The 21,051-nt window shown below is 40.5% G+C and overlaps 1 protein-coding gene across 3 annotated transcripts in view; it reads right to left on the reverse strand.

The window, feature by feature from the left end:
• RBKS (ribokinase) overlaps window positions 1-21,051 on the reverse strand; it is a 93,580-nt gene that overhangs the window by 22,463 nt on the left and 50,066 nt on the right. For all 3 annotated transcript variants that reach the window (XM_065927228.1, XM_065927229.1, XM_065927230.1), the window contains exons 6-7: window positions 19,029-19,120; window positions 13,744-13,932 (exon numbers count right to left, since the gene is read on the reverse strand). In XM_065927228.1, coding sequence (XP_065783300.1) covers window positions 13,744-13,932; window positions 19,029-19,120 — 281 coding nt within the window. The remainder of the gene's footprint in view (window positions 1-13,743; window positions 13,933-19,028; window positions 19,121-21,051) is intronic.

Here is a 21,051-nt window from a genome sequence, read left to right on the forward strand (position 1 = left end):
CCAATTTAGTCTTCACTCAACAGCCACGTTAATCTTTTTATAAAGTACAAATCTGATAAAATCTATCCCTTGCTTAACCTCTTTTCAATGACTCCCACTGCCTGCCAGAGAAAGTGCAAATTCCCAGGAGTGGCAAACCAAGCCCTTCATAACCCATCCCCGTTCCAGATGTGCATGTGTACATGTGTGCTCAGTCATGCCTAACTCTTTGTGACCCCATGTACTGTAACCTGCCAGACTCCTCTGTCCATGGGATTCTCCAGGCAAGAATACTGGAGCGAGTTGCCATCTCCTCCTACAGAGGATCTTTCCAACCCAGGGATCAAACCCGTGTCTCTTGTGTCTCCTACATTGGCAGGCAGATTCTTTACCCCTGCACCATCTAGGAAGCCCCATCTTCAAGCTGTATTTCATCCTTTCCCACTCTTCTTGTACTTTGACCTCTTTACAATCAGAACTACTTGAAAAAGCACAAGCAGGACCTGTTCTCTTGCTTCTGGGCCTTTTCATGAGCTGTTGCTATAGATTTTAAAGGAAAGTAGGAGGGGGAAAGCAAGAGTGACTAGTTACCCCTTTAACCTCTGTCCCACTGTAGTACATTTACTCACCCCCCTGCCATACACACACACATACAAACACATGGCATTCATGCAACTCATCACTCACATGGAGCACACATCATCAACACTGAAAATACACAAAGTAGGCATATCACTAACCTAACACACTTACAATTTATAACACACTTATACACAAAGGGCAGACAAATGTTCAGCAAGCTGTGCCCCACGCAGCTGTTTTCTCACTTCTGTGTCCCCCTGTCAGCAAACATGGGCACCGAGGGCAGTGGGTTCCAACTCATTGGGCTCTGCGGTTTGGCTCCAAGTGGGTTTTTCAGCTCCTTATTCCAAGCCTACCCAAGAAGTGTCCTCACACAATGGAAACCTCTTAGGAGACCTACAGTACAGTCCTGGGAGCTCTGGTCCTGGGGACACTATTGCAGCATCCTAGGAAGATGAGCAAACAGTAGACTGCCAGTCACTGCTGTGCCCTCACACTGATGCCCAGGACACTGAAGGAGCAGGGAGAAGCAGGCATAGGAAGCTAAGAAGACTTAATCATGGATGGGTAAGCAAGCTCCCACAACCTCACCCTATCCTTTCTTAATGGGAGAGGGACTGTTTCCTGTCCCTTCTGATAGGGGCCTACTGGATTTAGATTTTGCTCTCCTGACTTTTGCTAAGGCTATAACAGTTTTTTTCCCACTACGTCCTACTTCCACACCCTAGACTCTATTATCCCCTACCACTGCTCTTCTTTAGTCTCTGGCCATTATGGCTTCTGAAGCAGGGCCATGGGAGACACTTGGGAGCACCTAAGATGTCCAGCTCTAGGCACATGTACCAATACATGCAAGTCCAGTTCTGGCCATGGGATAGTATTTTAGAAAAATGGAAAACAAACAAACAAACAAAAAACAGCCTTGTATCTGGCCCTGGTTCAATTCTTCAAAGTGAAGATGACATTTCTGGTAAGCAGTTACAATTAGATTTTTAGAGCCCTGGGTTTTCAAATGATCACATGCAGGATTAAGAAAGATAATTTAAAATGTTTAATTCTGCCTGATTAGCTAGTAAATGAGGTGATCTGCTGATGTGGAAATAATGTAATAGAGTTAATAAGGCTCCCCGGCATGACAGATGTCTTGTGCCTTGTCGATCAGTCTCCTCAGCAATTACCTTGTCCTCTGTCCTTTTTTTCTTCATTTTTTTTTTAAGTCAGTGAACTTCATTTTGTCATCTTCATCTTTTCTGGCAGCCAGAGTCAGCAGAGTTTGCACAGACATCATGCCCATTTATTAGTATCATTCCTAAGGTGAAGATTGCTATCTCAGAGCTCATTTAGATGTAGGTTTTCTTTCTTCTATGATGCCGATTTCAGAGATGTCACTTAGCCTCTGTAACTTTTTTTTGGGGGGACCTGGCCTTTCTATGACTGCAGGTAAAACAATCAAAGGGTATGTTTTAAAATGGGAAACTGGGTAATTATTTTGTTTGCAAATCTTTAAAAAAGAGCATTTGTACCTGAGGTTGAGTCTCTCCCTTGGCATACTCAATGTAGCTCTGAAGAACTGTAAGGCCTCCTGTAGCTTCTAGTACCCCGAGAACACAGGGGGTCAGCAAGGCTGCCTATGTGCATGCTGAGTCGCTTCAGTCATGTCCGACCCTTTGCGACCCTATGGGCTATATAGCCCCCAGGGACCTCTGTCTATGGGATTCTCAGGCAAGAGTACTGGAATGGGTTGCCATGCCCTCCTTCAGGGGATCTTCTTGACCCAGGGATCAAACTCACATCTCTTATGTCTCCTGCCTTGGCAGACAGGTTCTTTACCCCGAGCGCCACCTGGGAAGTCACTCAGTGAGGCTAAGTGACTCTTACTAGTTACTTTCCCAGTAGGAACTGGAACTCTTTCCTTATTTCAGGAGGACCAAGCATTGTATTAAGCACTGGGCTTGTCCAAAAAGAACTCTCTGAGCTGGACCTTGGGATGGGTAGGTGTTTGCCGGGCAGGGAAGGAGTAGTGCTTTTTCTTTCCTTAAACGGGAGGACTAGTTTGGGGGAAAATTAAAGAAGAAGAATTGGATTTTCCTTAGCCTTGCTAGTTAGCAGTTCTTAAAGAAGTTACTTAAAATAGTTTAATGAAAGATGTTTTGGTTACAGACTCTAGGAGTGGTACACATTTCCTCCTTGATCATTTAAAGACAAGAATGAGTGAAGTGATCTGGGCCTGAAGCTTGGATATCTGGCCTGGCATCATCCTGCCACATGGCTACCTGTGTACTCCAGCTTCTTGTCCTGTACAGGAAGATGCTGGAGTTGAATGGCAGTGGGACCTCTGCCTTTCCCAACATTTCTGGGTTTCTCTCCAACAGTGTACAGAGCCAAGGTCATAACTACCCTGTGTAACGGTGAGTAATGCAAGCTCCTGGTATGTGCCACTGGTTACCCACCCCCCACACACCCTAAAAAAAAAAAAGAGATCCAGGTAAAGTGAACATTTAGGCACATAGGGACCTACTAATAAGCACTAAGGATGTACTGAGCTCTTACATGATCCAGGCCCTGTTCTTAGGACTCTATGTGGGTAATTGCATTTAAGTGAGGCTGCACTGTTCCACACAAAGCAGGTGGTGCTTTGGCAAGATCTGGAACTTTCTGAAAAACTAGAGACATGGAGCAATTTTCAGAAGCCTCTATCATGACAAATACAAGGAGACCATGCTGGAATGCCAAGCAGAAGAGATGGGACACTAGGTAGACTGCTACCAAACCAAGAGGGTGTGGTAGAGAGTACGTGGATGTTAAGAGTCAGACAGATGGGCAGGCAGACCTAGAATCAATTCCTGACTCTTTCAACTTATAAGCTGGATGACTCTGGGCAAGTTGTTTACCTTCAGGAGTATAAGTTTCTCCTCTCTAAAGTGGGCATTAGTCCATCTTGCAGGGTTGTTCTCAACATGTGAGAAAATGCACAAGGAGTGCAGCACAATGTCTGGCCTAAAGTAGTACTCCACTTTTCACTATTAGTCAAAGGATCCTTGTGTTCCCGACAATCTGTAACAACCAAGGAATTTCAGAGGTTGAAGACACCTCAGAGATTGCCCACTCCAAACACATCATGTTTGGATGCACCACCTGAACCCCAAACATAGTGAGTCATTCCCCCAAACTGTCTGCTAGTTACTGGTTAAATGAGGATGAGAACCCAAGACTTCACCTGCCCCTAGCTGCTGGGACCAGTGATTCCAGTTAACCCATAGGCAATCCTCTTGAGATATTTCATTAAAAAGGTGTTTTACACTGACCCTAAATTTAGGGTTAGTTAGTTTGCTTCAGCTTATTTTTTCCTCACAGAACAGCTGACCTTTTGAGATTCACTCTTGGTCACCTCTGAAGCACGCTCATTTGGTTTCTTGTGCCAATTGACTTGGGTCAGTTCAGTTCAGTTCAGTTCAGTTGCTCAGCCGTGTCCAACTCTTTGCGACCCCATGAACCACAGAATGTCAGGCCTCCCTGTCCATCAGCAACTCCTGGAGTTTACCCAAACTCATGTCCATTGAGTCGGCGATGCCATCCAACCATCTCATCCTCTGTTGTCCCCTTCTCCTGCCTTCAATCTTTCCCAACATTAGGGTCTTTTCCAATGAGTCAGCTCTTTGCATCAGGTGGCCAAAATACTGGAGTTTCAGCTTCAACATCAGTCCTCCCAATGAACATCCAGGACTTATTTCCTTTAGGATGGACTGGTTGAATCTCCCTGCAGTCCAAGGGACTCTCAAGAGTCTTCTCCAACACCACAGTTCAAAAGCATCAATTCTTTGATGCTCAGCTTTCTCTATAGTCCAACTCTCACATCCATACATGACTACTGGGAAAACCATAGACTTGACTAGACGGACCTTTGTTGACAAAGTAATGTCTCTGCTTTTTAATATGCTATCTAGGTTGGTCATAACTTTCCTTCCAAGGAGTATGTGTCTTTTAATTTCATGGCTGCAATCACCATCTGCAGTGATTTTGGAGCCCTCAAAAGTAAAGTCAGCCACTGTTTCCCCATGTATTTGCCATGAAGTGATGGGACCAGATGCCATGATCTTAGTTTTCTGAATGTGGAGCTTTAAGCCAAGTTTTTTCAATCTCCTTTTTCACTTTCATCAAGAGGCTCTTTAGTTCTTCACTTTCTGCCATAAAGGTGGTGTCATCTATATATCTGAGGTTATTGATATTTCTCCTGGCAATCTTGATTCCAGCTTGTGCTTCATCCAAGCCAGCATTTCTCATGATGTACTCTGCATATAAGTTAAATAAGCAGGGTGACAATATACAGCCTTGACGTACTCCTTTTCCTATTTGGAACCAGTCTGTTGTTCCATGTCCAGTTGTAACTGTTGCTTCCTGACCTGCATACAGGTTTCTCAGGAGGCAGGTCAGGTGGTCTGGTATTCCCATCTCTTTCAGAATTTTCCACAGTTTATTGTGATCCACACAGTCAATGGGTCACCATGACATAAAACCACACTCTAGGTGGCTTAAACAACAGAAATGTATTCCCCACAGTTCTGGAGGCTAGAAGTCCAAGATCAAGGTACCAGGAGATAAGTTTCATTCTGAGGCCTCTTTTCCTGGCTGGCAGGAGGCTGCCACTTGCTATGTGCTCACATGACCACTGTGAATGCACACACAGGAGAGTGAGCTCTCTGGTGTCTCTTCTTATAAGGGCACTAATCCTACTGGGATCAGGGCCCCACCCTTATAATCTCATTTAATCTTAATTGCCTCCTTATAGGCTCTATCTATAAATGTAGTCACTTTGGGGGCAAGGGCTTCAACATATAAATTTTGGAGGGAGCACAGTTCAGTCCAAAGGCTTGTATTACATATGCTCCTCCATCCCTCATGAACCTTTCCATTTAGGTTTCTTTCTTTGTTTCTTTCTTTTTTTTGCCATACCATGGTGACATATGGAATCTTAGTTCCCCAACGAGAGGTTTGAACCCGTGCCCCTTGCACTGAAAGTGTGGAGTCTTAACCACTGGACCACCAGGGAAGTCCCTCAGGTCTGTTCCAAATAGGAGGTACATGAACAGTGAAGTCCATGAACTAGTAAGTACCTCAACCTAAGGCATCTCCTATGGCCGGGCCCCTTTTACAGCTCCTCCAGGTCATCCATTAGCCAAAGATCAAGAGTTGTGGTAAAGCCAAAGTCTGGATCATTCATTCTGCTATCAATTGTGAGAATGAGAGTTAAAGAGTTAAACTGAGATATATAAGCAGACTCATTCAGAAAGAAAACCTGAAAATGAGTGAAGTTTCTCTGAAGATCTGCTGTGCATTTGAGTGACAAACAGACACAGTGCAGCTCTGACATTTATTCTGATATTTCCAAAGGAAACTGTATAAAATAACATGTTTTTGAGGGAAATTGTTTCTTTAGAAAGATTAAGGAAAAAACTGTCAAAAGTGTGTAGTGAAATATCCAGATTTATGGAGGCTCAAGTACAATGGATCTGAAGGACATGCAAATCTACGTGTCCATATATAATCAGGACTGTCCATTCAGAGGTCATCCTAAATCAAATGGCTACTCAACCTACACATATAGAGACTTGGGAATGCATGAGAGGTTCCTTGTGAGACAGAGTGAACTGTGGTCCCTTTGTGAGAACAATGCCCAGTTTGCGCTTTGAGAAATATTACCTATCTTCCTTGCTAGATGTGGCTCCAGATAGTTTTTTTGGCTATGTCTGAAAGTCATATTTACTCCAAATTTCAAAGTAATACATTAAAAATACAGGTTTATGGAAAAATGCAAACAAGTAAGAAGGATGTAGAGCAGAACATAGAAGTCCTCGTTTATAACACTTTCCTATCCTCCAGTTTATTCCCTTTCCCATGAGTAATGGAAAACAGTTTGGTGTTTTACCTTTTTAATTTTTATATTTTTTTAAAAATTATACTTATGGATAGCTAGAGTTATTTTTAAATCAATGGCACCATGCTATATCATTTGCCCTTCTTCTACTGATGATTATGTAGACCTGTCTAGTCAATTTTTTGGTTATAACAAAGCTAAAATAAACATTCTAGGACAAATATTTATATATGTGATCAATTCTGTAGGACAGATTCTTAGAAGGAAATATACTGGGTTAAAGGCAAAAAATGTTTTAAAAATTGCTATTGTCAAATTGCCTTCCAAAAACATTCTGTGAATTTATACTCCCACCAGAATTACATGAGAGCATGTGTTTTCCAATTTATTTGGATTTTGACATTAGCTATTTTTTATTTTTTGTGACCTAATGGGCAGTGAAGGGAATCTCACTGTTATTTTGATTTGCATAGTCCTGGTTTCTTGTGGGGTTGAACAGTGCCTAATTTCTTTATCTTTTGTATTTCTTCTTCAGTGAATTGCCTATTTACATTATTCTAAAGAAATGTTTGATTTTTTTGAGTTGTAGAGCCATCCCATAATAACACATTCACATTTGCTGTTAACAGATATTCAAAATTATGCATAGAAATATCTGGATGGATTTATACTAAAATGTTAACAGTGGTTACATCTAAGTGGTAGGATCATGAATATCAGACTTTCTTTTTTATACCTTTCTATGTTGTTTGTTCTTTTCTCCTCTTGAACACTAAGCATGGATTAATTTCAGAAAGTGGGAAAAAAATAGTGTGATTGGGGGGGTAAAGGTGATGAAGGCTCTCAAGGCAATTCTAAAAGAGCATTTCCCAAGGTACTCTGAGTATTGGCAGTATCAACATAGATGTAATTCTCCTAAGGTCAAAATTTGAAAGAAACAACAGTCACTTCTTAAATAATAAATTGATAGTTAAAGTTAGCCTTATTATTTTATAGTTACCTCTTTAGCACCCAAGATCCTGTCATTCAGGATATCATTCATTCATTACCTACCGCATTTTATGGCCCAACCCTTTCTGAAGTATTGGCAATCAACAGTGAGGGTACACAAACATTTTGGCTATAACAGAAGTTTCTGGACAGAAATGTGCAAAGTCTCTACTGAAGGACAAAATGGCTACTAAGCTTCAAAGACCCCTCAGAAACTCTACTAATTATTAACAAGTGCAAAGAATGTACATGTTGATCAGAAAGAAGGAGGTGGGAAAAAGAAAGGTTTGCTAGGGAAACACAGTTTAAGGAGCATCACAAAAACTACCACTGGCGGGGCCACATGAGACCTGGTGAGTCCTCAGTCCTCTCAGCAAGACTGGCTCTGGAGGAAACAGTACCTAAATCTGCTGGAGTTGATAAACACCTCTTGAGAGCACCTAAATTCAGTGGTCCTAATGTATGGATGTGAGAGTTGGACTGTGAAGAAAGCTGAGTGCTGAAAAATTGATGCTTTTGAACTGTGGTGTTGGAGAAGACTCTTGAGAGTCCCTTGGACTGCAAGGAGATCCACCCAGTCCATCCTAAAGGAGATCAGTCCTGAGTGTTCATTGGAAGGATTGATGTTGAAGCTGAAACTCCAATACTTGGCCACCTCATGCGAAGAGTTGACTCATTGGAAAAGACCCTGATGCTGGGAGGTATTGGGGGCAGGAGGAGAAGGGGACGACAGAGGAGGAGATGGCTGGATGGCATTACCAACTTGATGGACATAAGTTTGAGTAAACTCCAGGAGTTGGTGATGGACAGGGAGGCTTGGCATGCTGCGATTCATGGGGTCGCAAAGAGTCGGACACGATTGAGCGACTGAACCGAACTGAATTATATCTGACAAATGGCCAGGTGGCTTGGGATGGGAAATGGGTGGAGGCTGGGGGCAAGGTCACACCAAGATGGAAATAATGATCTTTCCATTGTTGGATTTTCAAAGACTGAACTACCATTCTGGATGATGTCTCAGAAGTGGGTCAATGGGAACCTATGCTTGAGAGCTAAATAAGCCTGTGCTTGGATGGCTGAAGGCCAGACCCCAGGGTGAGGGCAATATACCAAGGAGGTTACCTTAGAAAGCTGTGGGTAGCTCACCAGCCCCAGCAGTCTCCCTACCCTCATGAGCTGGCTTCCAGATTAACTTTAACAGAAACAATTCCACTTCCTACTGGTACAGTCTCCAGTTTGGAGCTGATTCTCCAGCCCCATATTGTCTCTTGGGGATATCCTAGTTGGGCTGATGCTGTATAATGCCTCATCAACAACCGTGAATACTACAGGACTCAAATGGATAGAAAGAAAGAGGAATAAAATATAGGGAAGATGAATCCCTCATCTCACTGGCTTCTGATTTTTCTCAGCTTACTTATATACCCTGAATTATGATTTATTACAAAGTGAGTGATTATTGAGAGGACAGATTTAGCCTTTGGGCTGAATTCTTGAAATTAAGAGTGTCGATGTAGCTTCTAGGACTTAACCATTTACACGTGGAAACTTGTAAATCAGGAATTTTACAGAGTCGACAGACGGTGACAATAATCCTACAGTATCACTATGCTTATCTGTGTGTAACTCTGACAGTGCAGCGAATGTTCAGTGCCGTCATGAACACAAGAAAGCAAGCCCCTGACCTTCAGGTTGGAAGGACCTGAGCGAGGACATGAGTGCCAGAGATGGGAAAAGAGATACATCTGTCATGTCTTCCAAACTGAGCTGAGGACATCTGCAGCTATTGCCACCCTCTCACTCTAGTACAACAGGAAAAACGGATTAAAAATAGAAGTGATACATCCAACTATTAACACTGAGGCAAAACTGAACATAGCAGCCTGCAGAGGCCTGGTGTAGAGGGGCAATAGCTCCTTCTAGGGCTGGCTGGCTCCAGTGGACAACGTGTCTACTAACTAAAGAGGTTTCCACCATCCATGCCATTCCTGATGTACTGAATTCCCCCCAAGCTTTACTGAGATATGACTGGAAAATAAAAAAGGTGGCTATATTTAGGTTGCACAGCAGGATTTTTTTGCTAAGGTGTAATGGATGAGGAGGAGGAGAAAAGGGAGAAGGTTATAAACCACCTGAGAGCCAGTAATACCCTCCTGACAGGAAAGTGAAGGAGCCCATTTGTTCAGAAGAAAATGCCTCCCTAGGAGTTCCTCACCTCACCAGGTGAATTAGTTCCTCTTTACGAGGCTTATGAAGAAGCTCAACAGTTGAGTGCAGAAAAAGCAAGAGTTTTAATAATGAGAGTGCTGGATGAGAGGAGAAAGACAACGTACAAAAGCTTGAGGGAGATTCTACGCCCAGAAAATAACTACCCTTGTTTCCTGTGGTACCTCCGTTGCTCAGGGTTGGGGAGAGGGATGTTGAGTGCCCATTCAGTAGATTTAGTAGAGCAATTAAGTGAAAGATTCTTTATTACAAGAGTATCCATTAGTGAAGTGGCTTTTTGTTATTTTTGTCTGTTCTTTGTTTTCTCAATTGAGAGAGAAATACACATACCATGAAATTCACCCTTAAAAAGTGCAGAATTCAGTGATTTTGAGTATATCCACATGGTTGTGCAACCATCAGCACTATCTAATTCCAGGACATTTTTATCACCCCCAAGAGGAACCCCTATACCCAATAGCAGTCACTCCCCTTTCTCTCCTTTCTCCACCCTCTAATAACTGTCAATCCACTTTCTGTTTCAATAGATATACGTACTCTGGATATCTCATATAAATTGAAGTGAATTTATATGAAGGCTACAATATGTAGCCTATTATGCCTACCTTCTTTCACTTACTATAATGTTTCAGATGTTTATCCATGCCATAGCATGTATCAGGATTCCTTTCTTTGGCTGAATAATATCCTATCATATGTGTCTACCACAATTTGTTTATCCATTATTATCAGTTGATGAAATTTGGTTTGTTTCCAATTTTGGTCTGTTATGAATTATGCTATATGAACACTTGTGGATAAGGTTTTGTGTAATATAAATTTTTATCTCTTTTGGCTATATACCTGGAAGGAGAATTGCTGAGTCTATTGTAATTCTAAATTTAACTTTCTGAAGCACTTCCATAAGAGGTTTCCAAAGTGGCTACATCATCTTGCATTCCTGTCAGCAATGTTTGAGGCTTCTGATTTCTCACATCTTAGTCCACAGTTGCTATTATCTGTTTTTGATTATGGCCATCCTAGTGAGTGTGAAATGGTACCTCATTGTGTTTTGCCATTAAAAAAAAAATCCAAGCCATCCATATACATAGTGGATGTACACTAAAAGACAAAGCTTAAAGTGTAAATGCCCCATTTCACTCCCATTGTTATGAAGCAAATACTTTAAATTCTTTTATTGCTTTCCTCTGTTTTTATCTTCTATTTCTTGGAGTGTTTATACTGTTTTTTTTTTTTTTAAATCTGTTTTAGATATTATCGGTTGAATTCTAGCTAAGGAACATGAGCATTTAGTTCTCTTATCTTCCCTGATATCCATGCAAATACACACTCACTTTATCTTTCCATTTTCACGATATGATTATAATCTCCATGTTTGGTTAATTAATTATTGTTTCACCCTCAAATTCTGCAAGAGAGCTAAAAATCTCTGGGCATATTCAAACACACTGGATAGCTGGATATTCCACTATTTCTTTCTTTTTCTTTTTTGTTTCTGGAAGACATTCCTTCCGGAATGGAAGAGCCCGCCAAGCTCCTGCTCTAATCTGGACTGACTGAGGATGGGGTTTCTGCATAGCTATTGTCCTGGAACTTTCCTTCATTGTCACTGACTTCTCTCTCTCTCTCTTTTTAATTAGATTATTTTTAATTGAAGGATAATTGCTTTACAGAATTTTGTTTTCTGTCAAACCTCAACATGAGTCAGCTATAGGTATATCCCCTCCCTTTTGAACCTCCCTTCCACCTCCCTCCCCATCCCACCCCTCTAGACTGATACAGAGCCCCTGTTTGAGTTTTCTGAGGCATGCAGCAAATTCCTGTTGACTCTCTATTTTACACCTGGTAATGTAAGTTTCCATGCTACTCTCTCCATACATCTCACCCTCTCCTCCCCTCTCCCCATGTCCGTAAGTCTGTTCTCTATGTCTGTTTCTCCATTGCTGCCCTGCAAATAAATTCTTCAGTACCAAGTTGCATCACCTGTTTCCTGGACCCTACATCTTCCTCAGTCTTAGTTTTATCCCAGTTTACAACAGCATATCTTTCAGTATCTTTATTCCTCTGTCCCTCCATTAACTGTCTTCCTTTGTGTTTAATAGATATTTTCTAGTGTACCATTTTAACTATCTTGATTTTTTCTCTTTTTATTCTTAGTAATTGTAATTAGTTGGTGATTCCAATTAACGCCTTAACTTAACCTAGTTTAGATTAATACTAACAATTTTAAGAGCATACAAAGTTGCTTATGGATACTTTCATGTTATCACGATAGTGCTGAGTGGTTGTAACACAGCATGTATGCATATGGCATATAAAGCCTAAAACTCTACTGTCTGGCCCTTCACAGAAAAAACTTGTCAATCCTGATCTAGCACCCTGATCTTCCTGATCCCATCTTCTCTCTCCTGCCTCCAAGTTTTAAGTAATCTGTTCTCTCTAAACTATCACTGTCTCTCACCTTTCCTGAACCTTAAAAATTAACTGCAGGAGCTCAGAAACCAAATGAAAGGGCACAAGACAGTATCAGTGAAGTGTGAAAACCTGCTTGGTGCACACAGCTCTACGTAAGATGCTCAAAGTTATAATCCATCCTGATCTGTGAAAGCCAGTCCTTCAACATGAAATTACTGAGCATTATTACTATTGATTCCAATTTGAACATTTCCAAGGCTAGTTTCTCCAATCAGTCCTATACCCAAGCAGTGCAGTTCCACATGAATGTTCTGTGGTGGGCACAGGTGGCTTTCTCTGATCAATATCCACTTCCCATCCTCTGAAAAGAGCTCTTTGATTTCTATTTGACATCGGGGATGGGATCATGATGTGAGACACAGTATGGGAAGGGGGCTGCCAGGGGCTACCACCCGGAGGGTGCCAGTCTGAGCTCAAAGCCCACCACAAGGCAAGCAGTGCTGACAGGGTGAGGGTGAACAAGTGAGTCCTGAGGACACGGTTTAGTCTCTGCATTCTCCCGTACCTTCGAACGTTCTACTTATGTGCACCAGGTACATCCCTTGTTCTGGGTTAAGTCATTTGAGTTATGCTTCTGGTTGGTACTCATGAGCAAAAGGAGTTGTGACTGACACAGATGTTGAAAGCAGAGGCTGAGCCACTTCTCAGCAGCCACAGAGGTTCGATAGCTTCGTTTTATTTTCAGCAAAAGAGAACAAACTCTTCTGCTCTAGTTCAGGACCTGGAATAGTTTTAGTCTAATGGAGGACTGAGTTCAGAAATAATAAGGAATCTTTCAAATCAAGTTACTGTCTTTCTTGACAAAGCAGAAAAACTAGTGGTTTCAGAAATAAGTAAATATGATGAGAATAACACTGCCAAGTATAGTTTATCAAATTCCTGATAAAGCACATTTTAAAAAGCATTCAGGATGTAATTTTATGTAAGAAGTAATTTTATGTAAGAAGTAATTTTATGTAAGAAGTACTCCTTGCACTTATGTATTTCAATGTATATTTGTATCTAAAACTTTATCAAATGCCCATAGGCTTCCTTTTTGATAAATAAGCCACATTTTATAGTCTTTCCTAAGCAATGAAATAAACATACTGTATAAATATAATAAAATGTACAATATATAATATAATAAATTAAATATATATTATCTAGTATGTATATATAATATAATAGTAACTAGAGCTCTTTGCTATTTCATTTTAGGCAAGAGGCTTGTAAGATCCAGCAGTGTGCTTATTGTTTAAAAATCTCGCCCCATGAGGGCAGAGACTTTGTCTTGTACATCACTATACATATGCACCTAACACGTGACTGGCATATAGCAGGCATTCAATCAAGGCTTATTTAATGAATGAATGAATAAAGGTAATATGGGTATAATTTTACTGATTCCAGTTTTATGGAGGAAACTGATTCAGAGAGGCTAAGGGGACTTGTATAAAGTCCCACAGTGGGCTATAGAGGGTTAAGATACAGTTCTCCAGCCTGATTGATTGTTTTTCTCTTCCAACATATTACCTCTTAGGGCCTCTACCACATGATCCAAAAATTCAGGTGCAGTATCTTAGTTACTAAATGATGATTTTCAAAGGCCAAAAGGATTCTGAAATTGAAAAACCTACCGTAGTATCCACAGCCTTGACTTTCTCCGTGGGAATGTGCTTTGGGACAGGTTCTGTCTGTGACAGCATCACACATCCTTCAGCACCTAAGGTGATGATTACGACCTGGCAGCCCCTTTCCAGAAGCGCCAACGCAGCCTTCCCAGCATCTGTGGGGCTGCCGACCTCAAGGCCGGTCAGAATCTCAGCCTGAAATACATAAAAGAGAAAAGAAACTGTTGAGAATAAATGACTGGGTCCAGTTCTAGATTAGATCTGTTTTTCTAGGAGATGTCTCCCTTCTTTTTCATAACAACCAAGGCCATGGCAAACACTGGTGGATACTGGCTCAGGAAAATAAATGAAATAATAACAGTGACAACAAAAAAGCTATAAAAGATGTTCCTAGGACAACTGGGAAAATTGGAATGTGGCCTGAATATTAGATGATAGTATAGAATTAACTGATAATTTTCGTAGATGTGATAATAGTATTGTGGTTCCTCTTAGGAGATGTAAGCTGAAGTGTTCAGGGTTGAGGCATCAGGCCTGCAGCTTACTCTCAAATAATTCAACCAAAACAAAAATAAATACACACAGGCGAGAGGGGAAGCCAATGCAGCAAAATGGTAACAACTGCTTAGGTAGAGAGGATATGAGTATTCATTGCCCATTCAGCTTTTCCTTATTTATGATGATTTCCTTAATAGTTAGGGGAAGCAAAGAGAATTTCACAAAAGAAAGAAGGGAAGGGGGAAGGGAGGAAAAGAAGGAAGCAAGGGGCCACTACCAGTGATTTTTGATGTAAATCACACCCATAACTTTCACACCTAAATCCTTTTAGTCCTCTCTTGGGCCATAATGCCTTTTTCATATTGCTAGTTTGCAGACCATTCATTTCTTCTGTTTGTTTTGCTTGAGAAGATGGAAGCAGAGCAGGAGAGACTCTGATATATAGCAGAAACAGCACTGTGCTGACATTCAGAGACCTCCACTGCTCACTCACTCTGGAAACTTCTCCAAGTCACAAAAAATCTGTAAAATGTTGGGCTTGGACAGGATCAGTAGTTTCTCCCAGAATATAAACAAGTCTCTAGCTGAAGTAGGGGTGAAGGGCTGCAGTCCTGTCTCCCTGCCCGCTAGGTACCCGGCCAGCATCTCCAGGGAACCTTTATGGTTTTGAGATAAGCAGCTGAAAATACACTGGACTAAGTGAATCATGTGATGCTTTTTGACTTAAAAAGTTTATAACCAGATTCTGTCTTTTCTGTGTTACAGTTTAATCATATGCTATCTTAAGAGTGGGTTTGTCCCTTCCTGTACTTGCTCCAAACATGCCTAGATTAACCCTTTTTGTTGCCTATAAGTCATCTCCGTGTCTGCTCATTCTTGGTGTCAGTTTTCCCAGGAGCATGGGTTTCACTAACCTCACCATGTACCCTGCAACCCAATCTTTTCCATAGACCTTTTCAGTCTGAGTTGGTTATACTGTGAGACCACTTTCTTTTTTCTTTTTATATAGAAGAAGGTTTGCATTGACCTTCATTACTGGGATCACTTATGTACGTTGAGCTGGATGGTTCATTTTCAGAAACATTGATTTCTTATGGTTTTTAAAAACCTTTTAAATAGCTGTTCTTTAATGGAAAACTCTTGAACATGAAAAATAATGCATAAACACTCATGTACTTACCACCTACCTTTAATAAATTTTACTTTATTGTACTTTATTTGCTTCTAATATTTTTCTTTAAAAAAGTTAAATGATATCTTCCACATATATTATTTAGCAATGTATGTTTCCTCTTAACATTTTAAAATTTGTGTTGATATGTATGGCTTAAAAAAAAACTGCTCTGTATTCCATACTGCAAATATGCTACAATTTAAACAAAATCTCTTCTCTTTTTCATGGACACTTTGATTTTTTTCCATTTTCCCCCTTTACAAGCAATGACGTATCAGATATTCTTGATATTTATATGTAATCTTTTTTCCTCTAGCTGTTTAAAAATATTTTTATCTTTATTAAACCCCTTGATTTTATACAGTTTCACTAAAATGTACATTAGTAGAAAGTTATATTTATTTATTTTACATGGTGCTGTTAATACACTTTTGATGTTTTGAGGGCTCATGTCTTTTCTCAATTCTAGAAAACACCCTACAGTTTTTCCTCTAATAGAGTTTCTCTTCAGTTCCATTCTCATCTTCCTTCAGTCCAGTTTGACACATGTTGAAGCCTCTCAAGCTGTCCTTCATTTCTCTAATTTCCTCTTTAATAGTTAACTGTTTTTCTTTCTGTACTATTTTCTAGGAGAATTGAGTTTTCTTCCTCCAGGTGAACTGATCAAGATTTTCTTTTAGTTTGCAAATTCTTCATCCCAGTTTAATGTTTATCTTTCTGAGTGTTTAAAAATTTTTTTCAATGACTATTTTTTCATTTTCAAGACTTCTGATTGGCTGGCTTTCATAGTCACATACCATTGGCTCAATTCTGTTTTTCTTTCACAATTTCTTCTTTTTAAAAAATTTTTAATTGGAGGATGATTGCTTTACAGTGCAGTGCTGCTTTCTGCCAACAACAGTGTGAATCAGCTCCAAGTATACATTATGTTCCCTCCCTCTTGAACCTCCCTTCCACCCCACCTTTCTAGGCTGTCATAGAGAGCCAGGTTGAGCTTCCTGTGTTCTCCTTTTTTAATGAATGAGAATCTTTTTTTTTTTTTTTCCATTGAATGAGAATCTTGATCGTACTTATTTTAAAGTCTTTTTTTTGCATCGTTTTATTATTTGAATTTCATCTTGGGCAAATTCCTCTTCAGACTGTTGATTCTGCTGGATCTCTCGCAGCAGTACATTTCTTCATCCGTTGGCTCACTGCTCTCAGTGAGGTGGAGAGTCTGCAGATTTCACTCCCACCAGGTTTATCCCTGCCTTTCTAGTGGTTTAATGGCTGCATTCACTAGGTCCCCAAGGGTCTCTAAACCAGAGTGACATGTTACGTTGACAACAGGGAGTTCCTCTTCTGGGGTTCTTAGCCATACTGTACCACCTGTCCAGTCTCTACGTCATCAGTTGGCTTGGTTTTCTTTCTGAATCTGAGGCAGTCTCTCTGTTCTCCTATCTCCACATGTTGGGAGCCTTCTATATGTTCTCGGCATAGCATCTTCCACCACTCTTTTTCCTTAGCAGGGAAGCCTTAGCCCAGCCTTCTGGTTTCCAGCCATGGGCACTGCTCCATGCTCCCATGAGTGGCACTCTTTCAGTGCCCATTACCCATCCAGCCACCAATGCCAGCTTCTGGGGCTGGAGTACAGCATACCCAGGGCTAAATGCTTTGTGATTCTGTTCCATTTCTGATCTGTAGAGTTATTTATCTTATTTTTGAGCTTGTAAGTATGTTTTCATTGTCTTTTTATATTTATGAATCAGTGGTTTGTGTGTGGTGCACAAGGCATATCTTAGAGCATGAATTTACATTGTTGTTATGATTAGAAGTCATCCATGAGAATGTTAAGTTTAAAAATTTTTTTTATTCCATTAAGTTTTTGAGGTCAGTTTCCTTAAAGACCAGAGTTCAATTCATTTGTTCATTCATTCAATAAAGATTTACTAGGTGCTAACTATGTTCCAAATATAATATAAAAGGTGATAATTTCCAAAGATAACTATCAATATATTATCACATTGTACATGCTCTATTCACACTGTGACAATGACAGTCTTCTGTTGAGAGGGTACCAGGGTGTACTTTCCTATGTCAATCATTAGAATGGGCTAGAAGAGACGCTGTGTGACTTACAAAAGTCACATAAAAGCTACCATGTCTTCTGCCAGGCTCTCGTGCTCTCTCCTTCACCTTTCCTTAGGAGATTGGATCTAGTGGGAAGCCACGTGTAAGTGTTCTGGCCAATAGCCAGCATGTGAGTGAAAGAAGCTTTAGATGATTCCAGCCCTCAGTCTTTGAGTCTTCTAGCTGAGACCCCCAGATATCGCAGAGGAGAAACGAACCACACTGTGTCCTGTCTCAATTCCTGATGCACAGAAACCATGATGGACCATAAATAGTTACTGTTGTTGTAAGCCACTGGATTTGGGGGTAATTGATTATGCAGCAATGATAGCCATTGGGATACAACAGTGAATAAGAGATGTCCATGCCCTTCCAGGAGAAGACGGAGGTATTGAATAAGCAATCCGAGCTGTGATGAGTGTTTGAAGTATAAACAGCGATGCTCTCTAAGTGTCTAACAGGGAAATCTAAACCAGTTTGGCAGTTGAGGGTAGTCTAACATCTTATTGTGAAATGGCCACTATCTCCCACAGTTTCTTTCTCCCAGCACAATGCTTGACTGTGATGGTTGCTCAAAAATATTGCATAACCTATTGTGGCTTCTTAAAATTATCCTCCTTGTGGCAGTCCTCTTTCTTGGTTTCCTTTATGTTCTGAGAGATGAACTTAACCAAAAGGCAGATCAGGAAATCCTAAAAACATTCATTCGGCCTTTGTACCAAGTGGAAAACTACTTTTATAGTTTATTAATTATAAACTGTCTTTCTCTGTATGTTGCATTTTATAATACGTCTTGCCTCACAATGGTGGGATGAGTGCTGGTCTAACACTGTCTGGTCGATAAAAGGGAAAACATGGAAATTTTTTCCCTAAAATACTTCAGAATGAGTTGCATGATATGAATCTATATAGACATTTTATGCAGATATATACATTATGACCCTCAGACAGAGTGAGAGGGTGGTTTCCCAATAAAGTGGCCACCAAGGGCTTCCCATGGCATCAATGGAGAACCTGTGTCTGTCTACCAGTGCAGTTACAGGGTCTTTACAACAGAATGTAGCAGATGTTCCAGGGTTATATGTTAATTATTAATAGCACTGCTTGATAAAATATAGGACTCTCCGTTACACTTGAATTTCAGGTAAACAACAAATAATTTTATAGTATGTTTAGTATATTATTTCTTGTTTGTCTGAAATTCAAGTTTAACTGGGTGTCATATTTTTGTTTGCTCTCTCTGGCAGTTCTAATGGTAATTAGTCCATAGATTATGGAATGATTAAATAAGAAAACAGAACATGGGTATGACTCAGGGAATCCTTTTTCTTCTAGGACTCACTACTTTCCTTTTTTCTACATCCCAGTCAACCAAACAAATCTGTTTTCATTATGCCCAAGAATTCACATGCAATAAATTTCATGTGGTTAGTCCTGGATTCTTTGCTTTATCCACATACATGAAAGTCTTTTGGTCTCTCAAAGAATGAGCACAACCTTCCATCCTTACCTCACTTTCATTGCAGCAGAACACATCTGAGAGGGTGTAGAATTCGGGATCCAGGTCAGCAATGGCAGGCGCTGGATTGAACAATGTTTTCACTACAAAGGAGTGAAAAGGGAGTTCTGTGGTTATTGTTTTTAACATGGTGCATTTGTGAACATTCAGTAAGGGAAACCCCCACGTACAACCATTTTCCCCAGCAGATTAAAAAATCAGCTTAGTTATAGATGTAGAAAAGTTTGGAATCTCAATCTCCGTGATAGTCTAATATCAATTCCTTCTTATGTTCATTTGGTCTGCTTTTTACTTTACAACATTTCAGCCCCAAGGACAAGCATCAGTATTTACAACTAAGGTGGTAACAAAGTTTTGGCAAAGAGCAAGAAGAACATTAAAGAAGAATTTGAATGATGTGACATGAAAGGACACATATAAATGTGAACATGCAGGCTGGTGAACATTTTTGAAGATTACTTTAAACACTTAGTTGCAAGGTTAGTTCGTAAATCCATTTTCTAGGAAAAAAATAAAGACATGATAGAAAGAAAACAATGAAGAGCTCAAAAATTTCCTAAGGATAGTAAGTAGAAGGGTCATGTACATAAGCATGTTTTGAGCACCTATTTTTTAAAATACCTTATGAATATATTTCACACACGCAACCATGCACATTCACACAAAAGCTTACAATCTTAGCTTCTACGGGCAATCTGGGAACATAAGGTAAAGATTGATAAAGGAGGAGAAATTCACTCAGAGGCTGAGAGCTAGCTCAGAATAGGAGACTACAAGAGGAGAATGGATGGGGACAGCAGAAAGAGGAAAAATGAGAATATCACAGTGATCACAGTGTTAGAAGTACATTTTTCAGAGGAGGAAAGTGAGCCTAAGAGAGATGAGGTCAGCCTGAGGACACACCCTGGGAGATGGTCAAGCAGGGTCTCTACCCAGGGTCCTCTAGTTTGAAGTCTAGGGTTTAGTCATCTCTCAAGTGGTTGCCTCTCTGGGACAGGACTCTGTCCATAGCAACACAAGCCCCCCCATGCCAGTGCACAGTATTTAACAGTAGTCTTTGTTGTGGAACTCTGTAAACATTTTAAAAAAGTGTTTAAAAATTACATTCACAGGAAGTTCTCCTTCTGTCAAAACACTTACGTATACACCAGAATACCTGACTAGATTGGTCGGTCTTTTTTTTTAAACTTATTTTTAATTGGAGGATAGCTGCTTTACAGTGTTGTGTTGAGGTTTCTTGGTTGGTCGTCTTTTCCTTACCCACGTCCACTGACTTATGTGTTTAGTCACTCTAATTTACTATAAACCCGCAGAGTAAAATACTCTAGCTGCAGTCCTCAGAGACTCTTCTAGAACAGTGGTTCACAAACTTGGCTGCATATCAGCCTCACTGGGAGAGCTTATAAAATGCCCGATTTCTAGGCTCCACCTCAAACCCACTGAATCAGAATCTCCGGGGGTGAGGTCAGTGAGTGTGCACAGTAACAAGTTCTGCAAGTGGCTCTCCCATGGTTAGTTTGGTGCTGATCCATCCACGTTCCTGGGGAAGATGTGTATCCGTACGTGGCTAGTGAAAGTTGTCCATTCCTGCCTGGGGAAGCGAGCTGGTGTATGGCTGCACCTTCTTTGGTCTTACTCAACATTTTGGTTTGGTTGGTGGATGTTGACCAGCGGTTTGTAGGCGAACGCTATTCCCACATTTTCATTATTTTAGAATCTAGAATGTCCACCCACAGAAATTCTATGGTATATTTTTGGCTGCTCATATTTTTGCACAGGGCTATTGCGAAGCTTAAATTAGAAAATGGATGTAAAAGCCCTGTGTAAACTGTAAATTGTTGTACAAAAGTAAAGGATTATTACTGTTATTATATTGTCCTTTAGTCATAGCCCCATACCCCTGCCTGTCCACCCATCTTGTCTGCCTTCTGTTGGACTTTGGATCCTGGCAAAAATCTCTCTCATTGGTTTTCCCACCTCAGCAAGGTCTCAGCGATGTCAATTATGCATAAAG

This window comes from Muntiacus reevesi, chromosome 3 (assembly GCF_963930625.1).
Source record: "Muntiacus reevesi chromosome 3, mMunRee1.1, whole genome shotgun sequence".
Lineage (NCBI taxonomy): Eukaryota > Metazoa > Chordata > Mammalia > Artiodactyla > Cervidae > Muntiacus > Muntiacus reevesi.